The sequence below is a fragment of the Pan paniscus genome, chromosome 21 (genome assembly GCF_029289425.2).
Source record: "Pan paniscus chromosome 21, NHGRI_mPanPan1-v2.0_pri, whole genome shotgun sequence".
In the NCBI taxonomy this organism is placed as follows: Eukaryota; Metazoa; Chordata; class Mammalia; order Primates; family Hominidae; genus Pan; species Pan paniscus.
In genome coordinates, this window is record NC_073270.2 from 52296070 (window position 1) to 52318325 (window position 22256).

Here is a 22256-nt window from a genome sequence, read left to right on the forward strand (position 1 = left end):
GCTGGCCTCTTGGACCAGTCAGTCCACCTTGGGCTGAAAATCCCTGTTTTCCCACCTGGGTCTTCTGGCTGCGCCGCCTTCACATAGCCTAGGCTGAATCACATGGTGAGACAGTTACTTCCTTTCTAATTCTCTTTCTGTCTATTCCTCCCAGAGAAAGTCTCTCTTAGGGGTGTGATAGGAAAATAAATCTTGGGGCCCCCAAATTACTAAGCTAAAGAGAAAAGTCAAACTGGGAACTACTTAGGGCCAACCTGTCTCCCATTCTATTCAGTCATCCCTCTGCTCACTGAGTTGAATGCATATCTGATTGCCTTCTTTGGAAAGGCTCATCAGAGACTCAAAATAATGCAACTATTTGTCTCTTATATACCTATGACCTGGTAGCCCCCTGCCCTCTTTGAGTTGTCCCGCCTTTCCGGACCAAACCAATGTTCATCTTACATATGTTGATTGATGTCTCATGCCTCCCTAAAATGTACAAAATCAAGCTGTGCTCCACCCACCTTGGGTGCATGTCGTCAGGACCTCCTGAAGCTGTGTCACAGGCGTGTGTCCTTAACTTAGGCAAAGTAAACTTCCTAAATTTACTGAGACCTGTCTCAGATTTTTGGGGTTCACAGGGGCCACCATGGCTTCAGCACTTCTCTGCTCCTGTCAGTTGCCCTTTTAACAAGGAGAGGCCCAGAACCTTCTCCAGGCAGCTGCTATCAGGGAGAGCTTAATTCTTTTGTTTTTGCCGCTTTGCATTTATTTTTAGGTTTACTGGCCATGGCATATATTAATAATACCGGTTTTCCATTGATGGATGCACTGGAAACATTTCTTCTGGAATATTCTTATTCAAGTTTTTTTTTTTTTTAATGTCAAGCTGATTTAGTAAAGGTGTTAAATAAATATTACCACGGATGGGTGGGGGACATACTGCGTGTGCTGTCCTGCCTCTCTTCTAAGGGCACAGAGGTGGAAGCCCTGGCACCTTCGGAGGATTAGAGGGAGTCGGGCCGACATGTTGGGGAAACTGGGGGAGGATTGGGTCTCCCTTTGCCAGGGCTCAAAATTCCTGCTGGTCTCATGTTAGCTACTTCATTAACACCTAACTCATTACTCTCAGGAGCGAACCTGCAGGTGGGCCATCCCTGCCCGGGACTGGCTGACCGGGGGTGCCCCTTGTACCCCTCCACATCTCTTGCAAGTCTCTACCTCTTGGGGACTCTCCATTTCTCTGGCTGTCTTTATTCTCCAAATCTGTGCTGTTTGCATTGCTGCCCTCTCAGTCTTTTTCTCTAAGTAGCCTCCCTGCTTCCACACTTGTCCCTCCCACCCTAACGATTCACTCCAGCCAGCAGCCAAAATGATCTTCTACAGACAGAAGTGAAATCACATCATTGCCCTGCTTACCGAGGGCCCCCACTGTGGTTTGAATAAGATACCAAGTCTGTCCTGTCCCCGCTGTTCCCTGACCTCGTGTCTCCAACCTCATCCTTCTCCAACTCCACTGCAGCCACCCCAGCCTCCTGGCCCTGAATTTCTGGAGCACTCGCTGCCATTCCTCTCTTCCAGGCCTTTGTACCTGCTGTGCCCTCCATTGGGACTGCTCTTCCCCTTTTTCTCTGTGAGGCTGGCGGCTTCCCATGATCATCAGCTCCCATGTCACCTTCCTGGAGAGGGCTTCCCTGCCACCCCTCTCCCCCGTCCTCTTACACTTCCTCATGTTTTATTTCCTTCTGAGCACCTAGCAATATTGAAATTTTACATAATTTAGGAAAATCTGCTGAACTTGTTCACGTCTGTCTCCACCAATAGAAAGCAGCCTCCTAGGAGGCGGATCGGTGTCTCTCCCACTCTGCAGTGCCCCCAGTGGCTGGAACATAGAATGCACTCAGTAAATAGTGCTGTAATGAATGAACAAATTAATGAGTCTCTGTCTCGTCTCTTCTCTGTTTGCTCTGTGTCTCCCTTTCTGCCTCGCTCTCACTCTCGCTCTCTCTCCCCATGTGTCCTGCAGGGGTCTTGTGCCTGGAGGGCCTGCATCGCGATTGGTTAAGCAGGTCGCCCTTCTTGGCTTTGACAGCTTTGGAAGGGTTATTTGCAAAGCCAGTGGAGAGGGAAAAGGCCGCAGGAGTCAGGAGCGGGAAGGGAGGAGCTGGTTCAGCAGGGACCTTCCGGGGGAGGGAACATATTGCCAATGGCTGGGCCCTGCTGAAAGCTGGTGGGGTCCTCCCACTGCTACAGTCCTCCGCTTCTGTCTCCTTCCCAGCTGGCTGAGCACTGAGGCCCACCCCTGAGTCCTAGGGTGTGTCTGCTGCTTCTCTCCCCCGAAGATTCTGGGCACGAAGTGGGGTCCAGAGGGAGGGGGAAGTTCCTTGCCTCTGGAGCAAATTTTGGAAAGTAGTCACTAAGGCAGTGTTTCCTGAGATTGTCTAAGTGCAGGAATCATCCCAGAGTCTCTGCTAAATGTATGTTCCTGGTCCCACTCAGAAAGACCTATTCAGAGACTGGGGAGTGGGGTCAGGGTGCAGGAGTCCTGCATAGAGGCCTTGCCCGCCCCCTTGCGGCCCACCCACATCCCGGGGCCTCTGCTGGGAAATGCCCAGACTCACCATGTCTTTGACCAGCAAGTGTCCAGAGGCGAAGGCGATGGAGTTGGGGGGCGTTGAGACCGGGAGCATGAAGGCAAAGGAGCAGCCGACTGTGCCCGGAATCATCAGATACAGGGGGTGCACTCTCAGGCGGATGGCCTGGGCCAGGAAAAGGTGGGAGAGACCCGGAGAGAGACCAATGCAGAGCGACCACAGCAAGAGAGAGAGAGAGAGAGAGAGAGGCAGTTGGAAAGAGGGACACAAAGACGTAGAGACAGAGAGACAAAGACATCCATAGAGATTGGCAGAGTGGCAGAGAACAACAGGGACAAGTGAGAAGAGAGAGTTAGAGAGACAGAGAGAGAAAGGCAGTCAGAAAGACACATGCACAGGCAGAAACAGACACAAGCAGGTAAGAAGAGAACCAGATCGAGAGAGAGGTGGAGAGAACATTCCCAGGGTTAGTGACATTCAAGGGCCACACTGTGGTTTGATCAGGGATGGGCTGGGGTGGTGTACCTAGAACACTCCTTCTCCAATGTGAGAGTGCAGAAAAGCACTTGGAGGGCTGGTTAAAGCCCACATGGCTGGCCCCACCTCACCCAGAATTGCTGATTCAGCAAGTCTGGGGTGGGTTCCAAGAATCTGCATTCCTGACGTGTTCCCCCTGTGCTGCTGGTCTAAGGACTGTACACTGAGAACCAGGGCTTTAAAATACTTCCTCTGCCTGCTCCTTCCCTCAGCCAAACAATCTCAACCCAGAGTTGGCCTCTGGATACCTCTTGTTGGGGGCATCCCTGGATTTCAGTGAGAAAGAGAGCTCATGAGAGCATCTGTTGGCAGCTCTTCCAAATTTCTAAGACTGTGTGTATCAAACCCCCCTATGAGCTGGCCTCAGCTAGTGGGCCACCAGTTTGTCACCTCTCCTGCCTACAATTCATACTGATCACTTTTATGGCATTTTACTTAAATAGGATATTTTTGGGCCTTCTAGGGAATTTTTGCAACCCAAAGCATATTTATTTTCTCAAAAAGCTCTAAGATCACCCCCTTGCATGTAAAATGTTTTTTGATTTTGATGATAAGCAAAGTTTACAAGAATGTGTCATTTACAAGTGTCTTTTCCAGCAAAAGCTCCCCTTACAGACCTGGCTGGGTTCTATGCTCCCTCTCCGTCCCCATACCCCCTATAATACTCTCATTTCTCTCAGTGACCAGGTCCCTCTGAGGACTCCCACCCCATACTGCTATAAAATGGTGAGCCACTTTGGAGGGCAATTTCCTCATCTCTAACAACATTTTAAACGCACATGCTCTTTGACCCAGGAATCTCAGTCACAGGAATTTCTCTAGATGTAATCAATGAATGCATAGACAAGGCTCAGGTGACACGTCATTGTTGAGTAACAGCAAAGTCTGGAAATACCTATATTTCCATTGGGCAGAGAGATTGCTTAAATAAACCAACAACTGTCCGTTTATAATGGAATATTCTCCCGTCATTGAAAAATAACACAGTGTATATCTGGGTGCTAACACAGATAAATTGATGCATAAAATAAGCAAACAGAAACCAAAGACAAGGTGCTGCAGGTATGTGTGCTGGGGCATCACTGTTTGCATACAAAGCATTTACTTGCATCATTGATTTAATTTTATCAGCGTGGGTTACATTAAGGTAATTATATGGTCTGGTCTTTAATCTGGTTAAATATAAAACTATATTGATAGTTTCCTTTTTAAAACTCCTAGTATAAAAGCTACCTGATCATGTATGTATTGTTCTTTTCATTCAATCATGGTTTCATTTTGCTATTTGCATTTCTTTTTACAGGAGATTGAATTATAGCTTTCTCTTCCCTTGCTCTCCTTATCTGGTTTTGGGGCCAGGGTTTTGCTAGCTATAAATTGAGTGTCCATGTCTATTTTTCTATGCTGGTGAACAGTTTGGGTGAGTTGGGAACTCTCTGTTCCTTGCAAATCTGCTAGCTCTCACCCAGCAAACCACCTGGGGCCGGTGATTTTGTTTTTGTTTTTGTTTTGAGACAGGATCTGGGTCTGTTGCCCAGGCACCTGCCACTAAGCCTGGCTACTTTTTGTATTTTTTGCAGAGATGGGGTCTCACCATGTTGCCCAGGCTAGTCTGAAACTCCTGAGCTCAAGCAATCTGCCTGCTTCAGCCTCCAAAAGTGCAGGGATTACAGGCATGAGTGGCAGAGCCCGGCCTGGGGCTGGTGATTTTTAGCCCAGGAGTCATCAGCTGGGTAGGGGGAAGGATTTGTTCCCCTGACGGGGATATTTGGGAATGCTAGGAGACATTTGGATTGTCATGATTTAGGGAGGCGCCACTTGTCTCTAGTGAGCAGAGCCCAGGGATGCCACTACACACGCTGTAGTGCACGGATCAGCCCCATACAGAGAATGATCCAGCCCCAACTATCAACAGTGTTGAAACCCCTGCTTTAGAGGGAGGCTACTGCTTTGCTTACCATTAGAATTTCTCCTATGGCCATTTGTTTACTCAGATTTTCTACTTCTTCTTCATCCAAAATTGGTGATTTACCTGTTCTAGAAAACTCTCCATGTCACCATGGGTTAATTTTCCCAGAAGAGAGAATTGGGAGCACTTTGAAAATATTTACTCTATGTATACATTTTTTGAAGGAAAACATCTAGTATTTAAAAAAATTGTACTGTGGTTCTGATACTTTCATGTATTTTGGAAGACAGCAATGGCAACTGTGGCCCCCAGTGAAGGTCCCTTGGCGGGGGAAGATTTCTGAATGTGTGTTGGGGGAGGGGTGCTCCCCTCTTCCCCAGAAGGACCCTCACCAGCTCCGCCAGGACCGGCAGGAAGATGATGATGGTGGCCGTGTTGCTGGCAAACTCAGTGAAGAAGGCGATGACCACAGTGATGAGCAGCACAGCCAGGGCGGGGGGCACATTCTCCAGGGGGTGCAGCTGCCCACCAATCCATACAGACAGCCCCGATTCCTGTGGAGGGAAAGGCATTCCTTCTACCCCAGCCCATCCCCAGCTGCCGCCCCCCAGAGAGGGTTAGGATAAATCACAACAATGACAACCATACCCCTTCCCAGATGGGGAGACTGAGGTGCAGAGAGGGGAGGTGACGTGTCCAATGTCACACATTCGAGCCAAGGTCACACATCTGAGCCAGCAGCCTCTCTACTTCTCGAACTGCTCTCCACTCTATCTCGTACAGGCCAGGGACCCAAACCCCTGGGTCTCCAATAATCCATTTGGTTCTAGCACCCCTAAGCACCGATTTAAGTGGGAAAGGGAAATCAAACCAGACCCTCAGTAGTAAAACTTCTCATCCCTCCAGTGAAGGTTATTAATTACCCAAATAGTAATAGTTACTTATATAAAATATTCATTATTTTTATAATTATTATTTAATAATATATTAATATGTATGAAATATAGATACAAGACTTACTATATATCATATATAAAACATGTATCAGATATACATCAACTACAACACAATCAATGTAATTATCAATAATAATGGTATTTATATGCCTGTAATCCCAGCACTTTGGGAGGTTGAGGTAGGCAGATCACTTGAGGTCAGGAGTTCGAGACCAGGCCAGCCAACCTGGCGAAACCCTGCCTCTACTAAAAATGCAAAAATTACATGTGTGCCTGTAATCCTAGCTACTCGGGAGACTAAGGCACGAGAATCGCTTGAACCTGGGAGGTAGAGGTTTCAATGAGCCAACATCACGCCACTGCACTCCAGCCTGGGCGACAGAAACTCTGTCTCAAAAGCTATATATATGTATGTATATGTATATATACACACATACAGTAATAAGGATAATTACTACAATGATAATAATACAAATATTAACGCATTATTATTCATTGTCATAAGAATCACCATTATTGAGGCTTTACAGGGGACCAGGCACCTGCAGGCATTAGCTCCTTGACTCCTCCCAACCATCCCAAAAGGTAAATATTGGTTCCTATTTTACTGAGGAGGAACTTCAGCCTGAAAAAGTTTTTGTGACTTGCCCAGGATCCCTAAAAGTAGTGCCTGAGACACCCATCTACCTCCATAAGATGTGTGATTCTGCAAAGCTCCCCGCAAATCAGCATCTTCCTCTGGACCCACCAGTCTGTCACCTTGTCTCTAAATTAAGAGCAATGCCCAGTGCTGACTCCAGTCCTCCAGGGCAGAGACAGGTAGAGAAGTTCACCGAGACTCCACTCGCCTGTCAGTGCTGCAGAATTATTTGGGTGCTCTCTCTGCTGACTTCTCCAGAAGCTACCCTATTTACCAGTGTATAACATCTAGAATCCTCTTCCACACCTCTGTCCTCTCACCATCAAATGCATCCTTAAGTAACTGACCCAACACATCATTGTAACCGCAAAGCGGCAAAGCTGAGGATGTCAAAATATGCTCAATGCTGTACCCTGGTGCAACTGTGATGCAGCAAGATCACAATAAAGCCACCGTTTGCTTAGACCTAGAACAAAGCTGTAGGTTTTGGAGCTGATCTAGGGCAGAGCTGGGTTAGTCCGTTAACATTCAGAATCCAATGTATTGCTACCATAGCCCTTTTATCAACCCAGTATACCAAAGACACTTTATATATATTTTTTTACTTTTAATAGAAAAGTCCCTGCTTACTCAGAACTTAAAAATTTCATAATCGATTCTAGAAGACAGCATACAGGGCCAGGCGTGGTGGCTCACGCCTGTAACCCAGCACTTTTAGAGGTCAAGGTGGGCAGGTCGCTTGAGGTCAGGAGTGGGAGATCAGCCTGGCTAACATGGTGAAACCCCATCTCTACTAAAAAAAAATACAAAAATTAGCCAGGTGTGGTGGTGCATGCCTGTAATCCTAGCTACCCAGGAGGCTGAGGCAGGATAATCACTTAAACCAGGGAAGCGGAGGTTGCAGTGAGCTGAGATCACGCCACTGCACTCCAGTCTGGGTGACAGAGAGAGCGAGACTCCATCTCAAAAAAAAAAAAAAAATAGAATAAAGCATACAGTTTTTACATAAATAAAATAGTACACTTGCCCCTACAATTTGACTTAAAAGTTACCTTCAATGTAAGAATAATAAATGCTTAAAAATATTTGTCCCCAGAAGAGTCCTCGTGAAACTAAGGTGTTTCTGGTACACCTGCAGTTTGTCTGCTAGCCTGGGGAATACGGTAAGTGGCAGCGTGGAGGCCACAGCCCCTCCCCTGGCTGCAAGGAGTGCTGCAGGGAGAAAATGGGACCTCTGGTTTTTCCCATAGGCCACAGCTCTGGCAAAGAGTCTGACCTGACAGCTCTGTGCGCAATTAAACGGAGAGGGGCTAGAGAGAGGGAATATTAATGACTCGGGCAAGTGAGAAGCCAGGAGCTGCCCCGTAGCTGGGCCTCTGAGTGACTGGGCTTCCAGCCAGCATCCCCGCAGCCACACAGGCCTTGGCACAGCTCCAGCGCTGGAGGGAGGTCTGGCAGCTTCCTAAGAGAGGAAAACCCCTGTTGCGTAGGGTTCTACTGGGGACTCTAAAGGGACTTCACCTGCCCTTTCCCATTTTATTTTATTTATTTTTTTGAGACAGAGCCTCACATTGTCACCCAGGCTGGAGTGCAGTGACACAATTATAGCTCACTGCAGCCTCTATCTCCTGGGTTCAAGCAAGCCTCCCACCTCAGTGTCCTGAGTAGCTGAGGCTACAGGCACACAACACCATGTTTGACTAAATTTTTTTAAGTGATTTTTTTTTGTAGAGACAAGGTCTTACTATGTTGCCCAGGCTGGTTTGAACCTCTGGGCTTAAGCGATCCTCCTGCCTAGGCCTCCCAAAGTGCTGGGATTACAGACATGAGCCACCATGCCCCAGACTCATTCCCATATTCTTAGGAATTGGAAGCTTTGTTTCCTTGGAAACACACAGCCCCACAGTATTCCCAGGGACTCCAGGGACCAGCAACAGCCAAGGTCAGAGGTGGCATGGCCAGAAGGTGAAGAGAAGGGGCTCTGGAGTCAGACTGAGTTTGCTTCCCAGCTTAATCTTTTCTAGCTGTCACTTAACTTCCTAGGCAAGTCACTTAACCTCTCTGTGCTAAAATTTCCTTATCTGTAAATGAGGGATAATGATAGTGCCTGTCCCAGAAGGTTATTGTTGGGAGAAAAGGAGTGAATCTATAAAAGGCCTAGGAAAGTGGCTGGGCGCTTGGTTAGTGCCTGCCATAACCAGTAGCATGAAGTCACAAGATGCCTGAAGTGGTGGAACTCAGAAATCACCCAGCACAGTGGTTGTCAAATTATGTTCCTTAGTGGCCTTGAAGATGACCAGAAGTACCCAAGGCCACCTTGCAAAGATGGGAGGTGGGGAGATGGAGTTGGTACAGTGATGTTTCCCTCTTCCTCCTGTTTTCTTACTTCAACCAGGTCCTCTCTTCTTGGTGTCTTTGATATACAGTAGAGGAGCATCTTATAAGGAGGTTTGTTATGGCATAAGTTCAATATTTGAAGTCAAAATCTCCTGTGGCCAAAATACCCTTGAAAATCTTTTAAAAGGCTTTATAAAACACAACGGGCTCAGCTGTGTGCATACAACTTTGTATAATAATTCCTAGGTAAAGAGACCAGCGAATTTGATTAAAGGAAGGAAAAAAGACAAGGCTTCATGTACATGTATAAACATTCAAACCACTGCACCATTTACAAGCTGTGTGACCTTGGGCAAATTAATTAACATCTCTGTTCCTTGATTTCTTTAAGCAATTGCAGTAAGGATTAAATAAGTGCACACGAAACACTCTCTGTACTTAGTAAGCACTGAATATGATCTATCATTTAATTTAACAAAGCAACATAGTGCTTACTCTGCTGGGCACTCTTCTAAGTAATTTGTAAATATTACTTAATCTTCATAGCAACCTCATGGAATACAGACTACAGATGCTCCTTGACTTACAGTGGAGTTATGTCTCAATAAGCCCATCACGAATTGAGAATATTGAAGTAGAAAATGCATGTAATACATCTAACCTACCTGTTCACATCATAACTTAGCCCAGCCTACCTTAAATGTGCTCATGACACTGACATTAGCCTACATTTGGGCAAAATCATCTGGCAATGCTATACACTGTAGAATATCTGTTGTTTACCCTTATAATTGCTCAGCATCTACAAGAGAGTATCCTACCACATATCACAGCCTGGGAAAAGATCAAAATTCAAGATTCTAAGTACCCTTTCTACTGAATGCATATCACTCTTTCACCATTGCAAAGCTGAAAAATCATATGTCGAATCGTTGTGAAGTCAGGAACCATCTGTACAATTATCTCCATTTTATGGTTGAAGAAACTGAAGCACAAAAAAGCTCAGTGATTTGCCCAAATAAATAATATGACGTGCCCTAGTAAGATTCAGAATCTGGATCTTAGTCGTGTCATTAGGCTTGTGTGTCCGATAAAATGAGGGTAATAATAATTGTATTAGTCCATTCTCGCTCTGCTAATAAAGACATACCCGGGTGTGGGTAATTTATAAAGGAAAGAGGCTTAATTGACTCACAATTCAGCATGGCTGGGGAGGCCTTAGGAAACTTACAATCATGGTGGAAGTGGAAGCAAACACGTCCTTCTTCACATGGTGGCAGCAAGAAGTGCCGAGCAAAAGGGGGAAAAGCCCCTTACAAAAAATCATCAGATCTCTTGAGAACTCACTCATTGTCACAAGAACAGCATAAGGGTAACCGCCCCCACGATTAAATTACTTCCCACCAGGTCCCATGACATGTGGGGATTATGGGAACTACACAATTCAGGATGAGATTTGGGTGGGGACACAGCCAAACTATGTCAATAATAAAGATGACAGATTTCTGGCAGAAAATGAGGAATGGGGAGAATACACATTTTCTCCTTACCTCTATCACCGCAACATATTTGTAAGTTTGTTGCGGCAACAGAATAAGATCAACCTTTCCTCAATGAGTTAATGCAATAATAACAGTAATAATAATAGTGAAGATGAGTGTGGCTCCTGGTTTGAGCACCCAGGGTATATCACCACTCTTCTGGGTACTTTCCATACATTATGTTAGCAATTCTCAAAGCAGCCCATCTTGTAGGTCATAGCAACAATGATGTGTTAAGCACCATTACGCACCCGGTGTCTTCTAGGTGCCTAGAACAGTGGTGGGTAAGACAGACATGGTCTCTGCCTGCCCTCATGGAGCTTCCATTCTAGTAAGAGACACAATCAATAAACATGCCCACAGGATCATCTGGGGGGTAGATGTGGTATATAGGAATAGGCAGGGTCATGAGAGGAAGAGGGACTGGGGTGGGAGGCTATTCTAGATGTGGGGGCTTGGGAGGGCATTTCTGAGGGACTGAGACCTGAAGAGTGAGGACTCAAAGCTCTCAGGACGAAGATTCAACAGAGAAAGGGAAGATGCAAAGGCTATGGGGTGCATGTGAGTCTGATGTGGCTGAGGAAGGGGCCAAGGAGACTGGAGGGGTGTTAGGAGGGAAGAGAGGTAGGTGCCAATGTTGAGACCTACATTGTCTCATATAGCTTTCTGTGTTGGCCAAGGGAAACCTTGGACTTGAGTTTAAGTCTATGCAGAGTCATGATTATACGGTTTTGTGGCAGGAGAAAACTGTAGTGAGGACCCTAAGTGGGCTTAAGTCAGTTGCTGAGGCTCAGAGTAAGCACTACTTCCTGCCCTTCAGAACCAGCACTGGGAGCCCACACACCCAGGCTCACCCTGGATTGCATCCAGGGACCTCCGATCCTCAGGAGGCTGCCAGGCTGTGTTCTGATGAGAGCATGGGGCAGGGGCCAGGAACCAGGATGTGCCATAAGCATTCTGGTCGCTCCTGGGCCAGGCTGCGGCTGCCTGGGGAGAGGATGGTACGGCAGAGGCTGGGGAAAGGAACAGCTACTACACAAAGCCCCTGTTGAAGAGAAACTCCGGCCAACTGCCCAGGGCTGGGCTCAGAGCCAGGGTGGCCTCTCAGCATGCCCAGTGTCCCGCAGCCCAGCCTCCACTGAGAGCCAGTGCTCCCCACACCACTTCTGGAGCTTAGGGAAACCTCTGGATCAGGGTCATCTCATCCAGCCTCCTTCCTCTAGGCCAGGCTGGGCTCAGATCACTGAGGTAAATGGCACCATTTCCACCAAGTTGCTCAAGCCACGAACCTCCACATGATTCTTGATTTTGATTTTCCTTTTCCTCAGTATCTAACCATAATAACCAACTGTGCTGGGCTGTGTTCTCATTTCTCTGCATATATTGACTCACTTAATGATCATGGCAACTTTACCAGGTGGGTGCCGCTGTGATTCCAATTTTACAGATGAGGAAACTGAGGCCCAGAGAGGTTTAGTAACTTGACAAAGATCATACACCTAAGAAGTGGGAAATCTGTGATTCCAATCCAGATGGTCTGGTTCCATCGTACTGCAAGCTTCTTCAAGATCTGGATAACATGCCACTTCCTTCAGGAAGCCTTCCCTAAGACACCCCCAGCAGGAGGCAATAGCATAAGTCAGATAGACATGAGTTCAAATCTTAGCTCTGCTACTAATGAGCTGTGTTACCCAGAACCAGTTACTTAACCTCTCTGGGTCTCAGGATTCCTAAAATGGAGACAAATAACAGTACTTTTGCTCATCTATTCCTTTGTTCCCTTTGAAGTCTGTATCATTATTTATGTGTTTTTTAATTAATAAAGTAAAACATATTTTATTTAAAAATGAGCAGCTATGTAGAGAGCCTGAATGTGCCACCCAGATCCCCATCAGTGGAGATCTTGTTGCCCCAGCTAAGGGAGTGCAGTCGGCTGTCTCAGACCCCAAAAGTGGCCTCACTTGAGGTCATACCTGCACCTGGGGCAGCTTGTGTCCCCAGACAGATGGATGCTGGGATACAAGGGCCTGGCTATCTCTGATTACTCAGACTGCCTCTAAAGGTCATCTCAGCTCCAGTGCTCCTGTGGGGCTGGGACTGCCTCCAGCTGCATTTCTCCCTCTGCACTCTCCTGCTTCCTTCCTCTCCCTTCCACAGTGACCCCAAGGGCACAACCTAATGAAGCCCGTGCTTCCGAATCTCCATCCCAGAGTCTGCTTCCTGAAAGCCCAACCTGTAGAAACCATGACATGAGGATTTATGAGCTGGTGTACATGCAGTTTTAAGCACTTCTTATCGGCTATATGTATTGGGCAGTTATTCTTTAATTTTTTCCAACAACCCTGTAGAGTAAGAACTTTGAGCCTCAATCTATGGATGAGAAAAATAGGAACCCAGAGAGGTTAAGAAACCTGCCTGACGTGTCCCAGCAAGGAGTGGTAGAACCTAGATTGACCAGGTACTGAGATTCCCAAGCCTGGGCTTCTGCCCAGTGTACACGGTTAACAGGTGTCCAACATTGTAACTTCATTTGAAACTGAAAATTAAAATTGAATTAACAACAGAAGCAGTAAAAGAAGTAATTTCAGCTTCCCTTAACCTTAATTTCAGATTGACTCTTAATTGGCTGTGGTTTTTAATGCCTCGGTTTACATGGCGTTCAGGGGTGGGATGGAGCTCAGCCACCTGACCTTTGGCTTCAGATCCTGGCTCTACCATCTCCTGGCTGTGCAAACGTAGGCGAGCTATTTAGCCTCCTTTTGCCTCCAATTCCTCATCTTTAAAGTGGAGACAGTGATAGTATCTGATTCAGTGGTGTTTATAAAGATCGACTGAGTCATATTCGATTCACGAAGCACTTCAAACAATGGCTGGCATGTGCAAAATTCTAGAGTGAACAATCCGGAGCCCGGACTCTGAAATCAGGGAGAGTTTGAACCCCAGCTCCCAAGTGGAATGCAATTGTAAGAATTTAAGAGAGTTGCTTAATTTTTCATGTCTCAGTTTTCCTATCTGTAAAAGAGGCATAAAAACATTACCCAACCCTTAGGGCTGGTGCGGCGATTCAGTGAGATAATCTGTGGTGACAGATGCCGGATGCTGACGTTGCACTGCCTCTGAGCTGGGCTGGCTGACCCGCACTTGCACACCCCGGAGAGTGAGCACTCCCTGCAATTCTGCACTCCGTGTGCCTCATTTGCCCCACCCTGGTCCCAGCCCTGACTTCTGAGCTCACAAAGCCCTCTGGAATAACATTAATAATAACATCCATGAACTAATTAATATTACTATCTAGGACTTATATGACAGTGGTTAAGAGCATAGACTCTAGAGCCGAACTGCCTGGATTCTAATCCTGACTCCATAGCTGTGTGACATTAGGTAAGGTACTTTATCTCTCTGTGTCTCAAGTTCTATATCTAGAGAATGGGCATAATAATGGTATCTACCTTATAGCTTTGTTGGGAGGTTTAAATGAGTTAATGTGTAAAGCATGTTTTTTCTTTTTCTTTCTTTTTTTTTTTTCTTAGAGATGAGGTCTGGCTCTGTCACCCAGGCTGGAGTACAGTATTATGATCATGACTCCACTGTACTCCAGCCTAGGACCACCACACCTGACTGATTTTTTTTAACCCCGTCTCTACAAAAAAAAATACAAACGAAAATTAGCTGGGCATGGGAAGGCATCCCTGCAGTCCCAGCTACTTGGGAGGCTGAGGTGAGAGAATTGATTAAGCCCGGCAGGCTGAGGCTGCAGTGAGCTGTGTTGGCACCACTGCACTCCAACCTGGGTGACAGAGTGAAACTCTGTCTCAAAAAAAGAGAGAGAAAAAAAGAGAGAGGGTCTCACTATATTGCCCAGGCTGATCTTGGACTCCTGGCCTGAAGCCATCCTTCCACCTCCACAAGCATGTTGAACAGTGTCTGGCATTGGGTGAGCACAATATGTTGTTATCCCTCTGAAGTCACAGAGCCCTCAAGTCCTAGTATTATTAGTATTAGTATTATATTAATATTTTGCCCATCATGAGCTCCTTAAGGATCCAGGCCATAACTCATTCCTCTCTTTCTCTGTAGCACCAGGAATGAACTATGATCATCTCAGTTTGGCAAGTGAGGAAACTGGCTGTGCCCCCAGGGCCCGTGCAGCTCACCTGCTCTGATCCTGGTGCTGCAGCCAGCACTGGGACCCACCCACACCTGCCTCCCACTGTTCCTGCTGGTTGGGGGAGCCAGGGGGTCTTACCTCACAGCCTTTGGCCATGGCGAAGCCCCCTCCCAGGAGAAGGATGATGTTCCAGGGCACTGTCTCCTGGGCCTTCTTCCAGGTCAGCAAGGGCTCTGTCTCTGTGTTGGGAGCTGGGCAGAGAGAGGGATTCAGCACACACTCAGGGCTGCTCAGCCTGAGGCACAGGCCACTAGCCCTGAGCCCCATCTTACCGGGGACACTCAGGGGTCCCCAGGAAGCCAAAGTGTGGATCCAGCATTTGACTTGGAGCTTTAGGGACAGAGTGCACAGGCATCATGATAGGTGGAGCTGCTCTATTCCCAGTGAAAATAATTGTCATGGTTCCCACAGCTTGGGAGTTTTTGGAAACTCCACATGCAGGACATCACTTAACTCTCCCAACAGCCCTTGGGCACAAGTGCTATTTTTACCCTCATTTATAAGAGAAAAGGCTTTCTTTGTACTGGAACATGTACAGAGAGGAAAGAAAAAGAGGAAGGAAATTTAGAAAAATAGAAACAAAGGATATTTTTGAGCCCCGAAATGATGGGATGATTTTTATTTCCTCAAAAGTGGCAGCGCTGCAGTGGTGAGGACAGTGGGCGGGGGAGTCAACAAACTTTCTGCAGGGGGTTAGCGAGTGAATCATTGAGGCTTTGCAGGCCACACAGTCTCTGTTGTCACTACTCCATCGTTGTAGCATGAAAACAGCCAGAGACCATACCTAAACATGTGGGCATGGTTGTAAATAAAACTCTATTTACAAAAGCAGGTGGTGGGTTGGACCTGGCACGTGGCTGGTAGTGTGACATCCCTGGGTTGGGGGCATAGGCTTGGAGACAGACCCTCCTCAGTCTTGGCTTACTGCATGCCCTTGACAAGTGACTTTGCCTCCCTGAGCCCCATTTCCTCAGCCGGCACATGGCACAGTTACAGAACCGGGGTGTCCCTGTGAACACGAACCAGGACAATGATGGATCTGCAGGGAGATGAGGCATTTCCAGTTAGCTGATAGTTGCATCCACAGGGTCTAGAACAGTGCCTGACACCTGATGGTTACTCCGTAAATATTTGTCAAATAATGTACATGACACACTTAGACCCACGCTTGGTGCAGGGTAATCACTCCTGAAATAGGACTTTTCTTGGCAGGCTGTGACCAGGGAAGCAGGGAGGATGGGTCTGACTCCTTTAAGGCAGTTTACCATCTCCCAGGACACTTCCTGGTCAAGCAGTTATGGAAATTTTGCTTCTCCTTTTGAGCTTTTTCCAAACGTTACACAGTGGTTTACCTAAAACAAGATTTTATAGTCAGGAAATAAAGATAATAAAAGCTACTTAATAAAATCCTTCTACCAGCAAGCATGCAGTCCACAGTGTATGCAGCCCACAGGTGTATGCAATCCACAGGTGTATGCAGTCCACAGGTGCATGCAGTCTACAGGTGCATGCAACCCACAGGTGTATGCAGCCTGCAGGTGTATGAAGCCCACAGGTGTATGCAGCCCACAGATGTATGAAGCCCACAGGTGTATGCAACCTACAGGTGTATGCAGCCCACAGGTGTATGAAGCCCACAAGTGTATGCAGTCTACAGATGTATGAAGCCCACAGGTGTATGCAGCCCACAGATGTATGAAGCCCACAGGTGTATGCAACCTACAGGTGTATGCAGCCCACAGATGTAACAGTCCACAGGTGTATGCAGCCCACAGGTGTATGTAGCCCACAGGTGCATGCAGCCCATGGTATCTACATGCAATGCAGGTGTCATATACCTTGAGGGGATTCTTGGGCCAAATGCAACATACACTTAAGCCCAGAACTGGATGAGGTAACCAGACATGGCAGGTGGCCCAGCCCTATGCCTTCAGATGATAAAATATCGTTTCATTAAAGAAGTACAAGAAGTCTGAAAAAGTGAAGCAACTTGCCCCACGCAGCAGGTAAGGGTGGATGGGACCAGGGAAGGAAGAAGGCCTTGAGCAGGGTCCCATGTAATGCAGGTTAAATGGCGAGTGCGTATCAGACTGTCTGTCACATGCCAAGTGCTCAGTTAATGTTAGCTACCATGGTTTTTATTGTTTTCCCATCCAACCATGCCTTTGCTGCTATTTCTCATAAGCACAATCTCTGACTATGTGGATTTCCCACTGCAGCTCAACCTGATACCAGCCGACTGTCTACAGCAGTAGCTAAAGGCACAAGCTTTGAACTAGACTTGAATCCTAGCTCTGCTGTGCCCCAACTGTGTGATTTGGGCCAGTGTCACTACCTTTCTGAGCCTCGATTTCCTCTTCTGCAAAATGGGGTAACAGCACTTCCCTCGGAGACTTACTGGAAAGAAGAAATGGTCCCTCTGTGCAAAGGACTCATCCCAGGGCTTTGCCCAGAGCAAGTCCCTGGCTATTTATTTATTTTTTATTTTTATTTATTTTTTTTTTTTGAGATGGAGTCTCGTCTCTGTCGCCCAGGCTGGAGTGCAGTGGTGCGATCTCAGCTCACTGCAAACTCCGCCTAATTTTGTGTATTTTTTTTTAGTAGAGACGGGGTTTCACCGTGTTCTCCAGGATGGTCTCGATCTCCTGACCTCATGATCCGCCCGCCTCGGCCTCCCAAAGTGCTGGGATTACAGGCGTGAGCCACCACGCCCGGTCAGTCCTTGGCTATTTATTTAGCAAATATATATTGAGTACCTGCCATGTGTCAAACACTCTTCTGGGCTCTCAGGATACAGAAATGGTCAAAACAGAGAAAATTTGTCTCCTTGGAGAACTTACATTCCAGGGGGGAAGTCAGGTGATAAACAAATAAATATACTGGCCGGGCATGGTGGTTCATGCCTGTAATTCCAGCACTTTGGGAGGACAAGGTGGGCGGGTCACCTGAGGTCAGGAGTTCAAGACCAGCCTGGCCAACATGGTGAAACCCCATCTCTACTAAAAATACAAAAATTAGCCAGGCATGGTGGTGGGTGCCTATAATCCCAGCTACTTGGGAGGTTGAGGCATGAGAATCGCTTGAACCCGGGAGGCAGAAGTTGCAGTGAGCTGAGATTGTGTGGCTGCACTCCAGCCTGGACAACAGAGCAAGACCCTGTCTTAAAAAATAAATAAATAATGCCAAGAAATTTCATGTGCTATGAAGAAAAATAAAATAAGGTAAAGGAATAAAGAGTAACACAGGAAGACGCTTTTCTAGATGGTGTAGTGAGGGAAGGTTTCTCAGGAGGTGGCATTTGGACAGAGCCCTGAATGAAGTGATGGAGTGAGTCACGAAGATCCCTAGAGGAACAGCTAGTTGGCAAAGAGGAAAGAGAAGTTGTCGTCGTTGTCATCATCATCATCATCATCATCATCAACTACTTTTCCACCACAAGCACATAGTAGGTACTCAATCAATATTTGAATGACCACAAAGGGTGAGAAATGCAAGTGCAACTCAAACCCACAAAAGAATAGTGGGGTGAGTATAAGAAGAAAATCAAGGCTGGCTTGAATGCCTGGTTCTATGTCCTGTCTCTCTCTTTCCCTTTGTCTCTTTGTCTCTCTCTCCCCCTCGATTTTTCTTTTTTTTCTTGAGACAGGGTCTCACTCTGTTGCCCAGGCTGGAGTGCAGTGGCAACATCACAGCTCACTGCAACCTTGAACTCCTCAATCTTCCTGCCGCAGCCTCCCGAGTAGCTGGAACTACAGGTGTGTGCCACCACACAGGCTAATTTCTTAAATTTTTGTAGACAGGCTCTTGTTATGTGGCCCAGGCTCTTCTTGAACTCTTGACCTCAAGCAATCCTCCCACCTCAGCCTTCCAAAGTACTGGGACTAGAGGTGTGAGCCACCACACCTGGCCCTGACTCTTTTTAATGAGCAGGGTGACCTTAAACAAGTCACTTTCTCTCTATGGAAACTTACTGACCAAAATATAAGACTCCACAAAAGTCTTTAGTGTTAAATACCAGAAAGTATCACATCAGCCAAGTCTGCACAGGGTCACTGGTGGCCAAAGGACAGGCAGTGCTCATGGAGTTCCCTCCCCACCCACTGGGCAATGCTGGAAACTCCAGTTCAAAGACCCCTGGGCTAAGGGCACACATTGGCATTCCATGGACCAGACTCAACACACGTGTTTTAGTGCTACTGTTGTTGGCCCACATAGTATTTGTTTTTCAACTTGAATGAGTTGCCAATATTTAAAACCAGGGAGATTCCACATAAAAATCTAGATTTTTGGCTTCTCTTGAAAAATCAGCAAATCTGACTAAACTAGTTCTGTTCTCCTGCATGGGCACAATCAGTGGAAGCTAAGTAATATCTGCCCCCTTTAATTTAAGTGGGGATTGGCTCACCAATTTTCCACAGACCCTGCCTTGCCATGAGACTGAGGCACTCATCACTACTTTTTTTTTTTTTTGAGACAGAGTCTTACTCTTTCAACCAGCCTGGAGTGCAGTGGCGTGATCTCGGCTCACTGCAACTGGGTTCAAGCAATTCTTCTGCCTCAGCCTCCCAAGTAGCTGGGGTTACAGGTATGTGCCACCACACCCTGATAATTTTTGTATTTTTAGTAGAGACAGGGTTTCGCCATGTTGGCCAGGCTGCTCTCAGACTCGTGACCTCAGGTGATCCACCCACCTAAGCCTCCCAGAGTGCTGGGATTACAGGTGTGAGCCACTGCGCCCAGCCTCTCACCGCTTCTTACTGATCTCAGCTATTGTCTCCCTTTGTATAATAAGGAAACTGCTCTCTGTTTCAAAAATGGGAAAGGAAAGATTGACAAGGAGGGCCATGTGTTTCTTGAGACACATATTCCTGTACCCAATCTGCTGTATACAAATGTTACCTTCCATCTGGAGAAAAATATAGGTCAAATATATATAAATACATATAATATATAAAATAGATTATATATTTATAAAACATATAAATATATATACTATATAAAATAAATGTTACCTCCTTGTAGGCAGTTGAGTTACAAACTCAATTGTAACCCCTGATCTATAAAGCCAGTAAAAGCCAGAGGTGGAAGGCATCTAAGGGATTCCCTCATTTTCTAAGTGAGAAAGTAAGGCTCAGAGAATATAGGACCTTCCCTGAGGTCACCCAGAAAATTAGTAGCAGAGCTGAGATGCCAGTCATCTATGTCATAGTGAGGTAGGAGGCAGGACTCACTCCAGGGTTGGGGCTTGGGAACCAGACCAAATTGAGGACCAGCTAAAACAGGTCCTGGGCGGAAGCAGCTTTCAATAAGACACACCCACCAGTATACCATGTCAATCTACCATTGCCATGGCAACACCCAGAAGTTACCATCCCTTTTCATGGCAATGATTCAACAACCTAAAAGTTAACACCCTTATCCTAGAAATTTCTGCATAAACTACCCCTTAATTTGCATATAATTAAAAGTGCGTATAAATATGACAGCAGCACTGCCTCTGAGCTACTACTCTGGGCACACTGCCTATGGGGTAGCCCCACTCCACAAGAAGCAGAACCTCTGCTGCTGCTGTGCACTGCTGTGTCAATAAAAGTTGCTGTCTAAAACCACTGGCTTGCCCTGGAATTCCTTCCTGGGTGAAGAAGCCAAGAACCCTCCCAGACTAAGCCCCAATTTGGGGGCTCGCCTGCCCTGCAACAATAGCGCCTTCCCCATGGCCCCAGCTGAGAGAAAGCCCTGGGCATTGTGAGTTCACCCCCAGGTGCCAGAACCATGGATGGGCACCTGACCAAGGGCAGCTGATCCATAGGCTGGCCAGGGATCTACGAGGCTGTGAAGTAGCCTTGTGGAAGGAGACCTGCCCAAGAAGAACAAGCTGGACCAACCCGACTCTTACTCTCAGATGCAGCAATGGGAAACAGAGACCCACTGGGCGAAGAGAAGTGACACCTGAAGGTGAAAGAATGAACAGAGAGGCTGTATGACACACAGGGGCATGACTGGGCTGAAGTTGGGTGAGGAAGCAGAAGCCAGGAGGAAACAGATACTGTGAGGACACAAAGGCTCCGGGGAAGCAGAGGCTCAAGGCATCAGATGGACACCATGAGGAAGTGGCTGCCACCAGGGGGAAGAAGCTAGGAAGGAGCAGAAAGTATGAGGGGCGATGCCACAGGGAATAGAAAACATGAGGAAGTGGAGTTGGCAGAAGCCACGGGGATCAGACACTATAAGGGAACAAAAGTAGAGACTAAAATGAAGCAGAAACTATAAAGGTGCAAAACCTAATAAGCAGCAGAAACCAGGAAAAGGTTAAGAAATTGTATACAGAGGGAATGATGAGAACAGCCATTTGGAAGACTGACTGGAAAAGAAGCAGAGATGGAGAAAAGCTGAATCCTGTTCAACTGCAGAGTACGCAGGCCCACAGCTAAGCCTCCTTAGACCCAGTTCCAGCCTCCCTGAGGTCCAGCTATGCTACAGGAACTGTCTATGGGTCGCACATGGTGGCTCATGCCTGTAGTCCCAACATTTCAGAAGGCAGAGACGGGAGGGTCACTTGAGGCTAGGAGTTCAAGACCAGCCTGGGTAATGTAGCGAGACCCCTGTTCCTACAAAAAAAAATTTTTTTGAGACAGGGTTTCACTCTATCACCCAGGCTGGAGTGCAGTGGGTGCCATCACAGCTCACTGCAGCTTTGACCTGCCAAGCTCAATTCACCCACCTCAGCCTTCCAAGTAGCTGGGACTACCAGGAATGCCTCACCACGCCCAGCTATTTTTTTCATTTTTTAATTTTTTGTAGAGATGGGGTTTCTCCATGTTGCCAGGCTGGTCTCAAACTCCTGGACTCAAGCAATCCACCTGCCTCAGCCTCCCAAAGTGCTGGGATTACAGGTGTGAGCTACCATGCCCAGCCTGCTACAATTTTTTTTTTTTTTTAATTAGCCAAGCGAGGTGGCTCACACCTGTAATCCCAGCTTCTTGGGAGTCTGAGGTGGGAGGTTCACTGGAGCCCAAGAGTTCGAGACTGCGCTGAGCTGTGATGGTGCTACTGCACCCCAGCCTGGGTGACAGAGTGAGACCCCATTAAAAAAAAAAGAAGAAGAAGAAAGAAAGAACTGTTTATGGAGCTTGCAAAATCCTCATCTTCCTACAGGACACATACACTATACTCCCCACACTCAAACCCTGACTCTTCCATGGCTGGGGCTATCCTGAGTGACACTATTTTTCTCAACAATAGAAAATAGTTTGATTATGGTCCCTATTTCCTGACTCCGGAGGAGCTCATCCAACTGCCCCAGGTGGCAGCCTCAGGTGTTGGCGTCACCTTCTGGTAGACATCTGCTGGACACCGGAGGGAGTCGCAAGCTGGCAATCTGAAGGCCACAGTCTACGACATTTTGGTTAGAGGTACTCAGTGATTTTTTAAAAATGGAATCCGAATGCCTTTAGGCAGTTTTTCCTCAGTCCCCAACACTTCCTATACGGTTGAAACCCAGCTTGTGTTTTCCATGTGTGGCTCCCTGGGCAACCAAGGTGCAACTCCTGCTTTGGGCCAAGGGGTCATTTTTCTGCAAAGGACAAGAAAAA

At 47.0% G+C, this 22256-nt stretch overlaps 1 protein-coding gene across 3 annotated transcripts in view; it reads right to left on the reverse strand.

Annotated features, from left to right (window-relative positions):
• The window catches only part of SLC13A3 (solute carrier family 13 member 3), a 112856-nt gene that overhangs the window by 2982 nt on the left and 87618 nt on the right, over positions 1 to 22256 (reverse strand). For 2 of the 3 annotated variants that reach the window (XM_003826007.5, XM_003826005.6), the window contains exons 10-12: positions 14743 to 14855; positions 5415 to 5576; positions 2604 to 2741 (exon numbers count right to left, since the gene is read on the reverse strand). In XM_003826007.5, coding sequence (XP_003826055.1) covers positions 2604 to 2741; positions 5415 to 5576; positions 14743 to 14855 — 413 coding nt within the window. Of the gene's footprint in view, positions 1 to 2603; positions 2742 to 5414; positions 5577 to 14742; positions 14856 to 14940; positions 15704 to 22256 lie in introns of those variants that run through there. The other variant, XM_034947444.4, reaches the window with a different exon arrangement.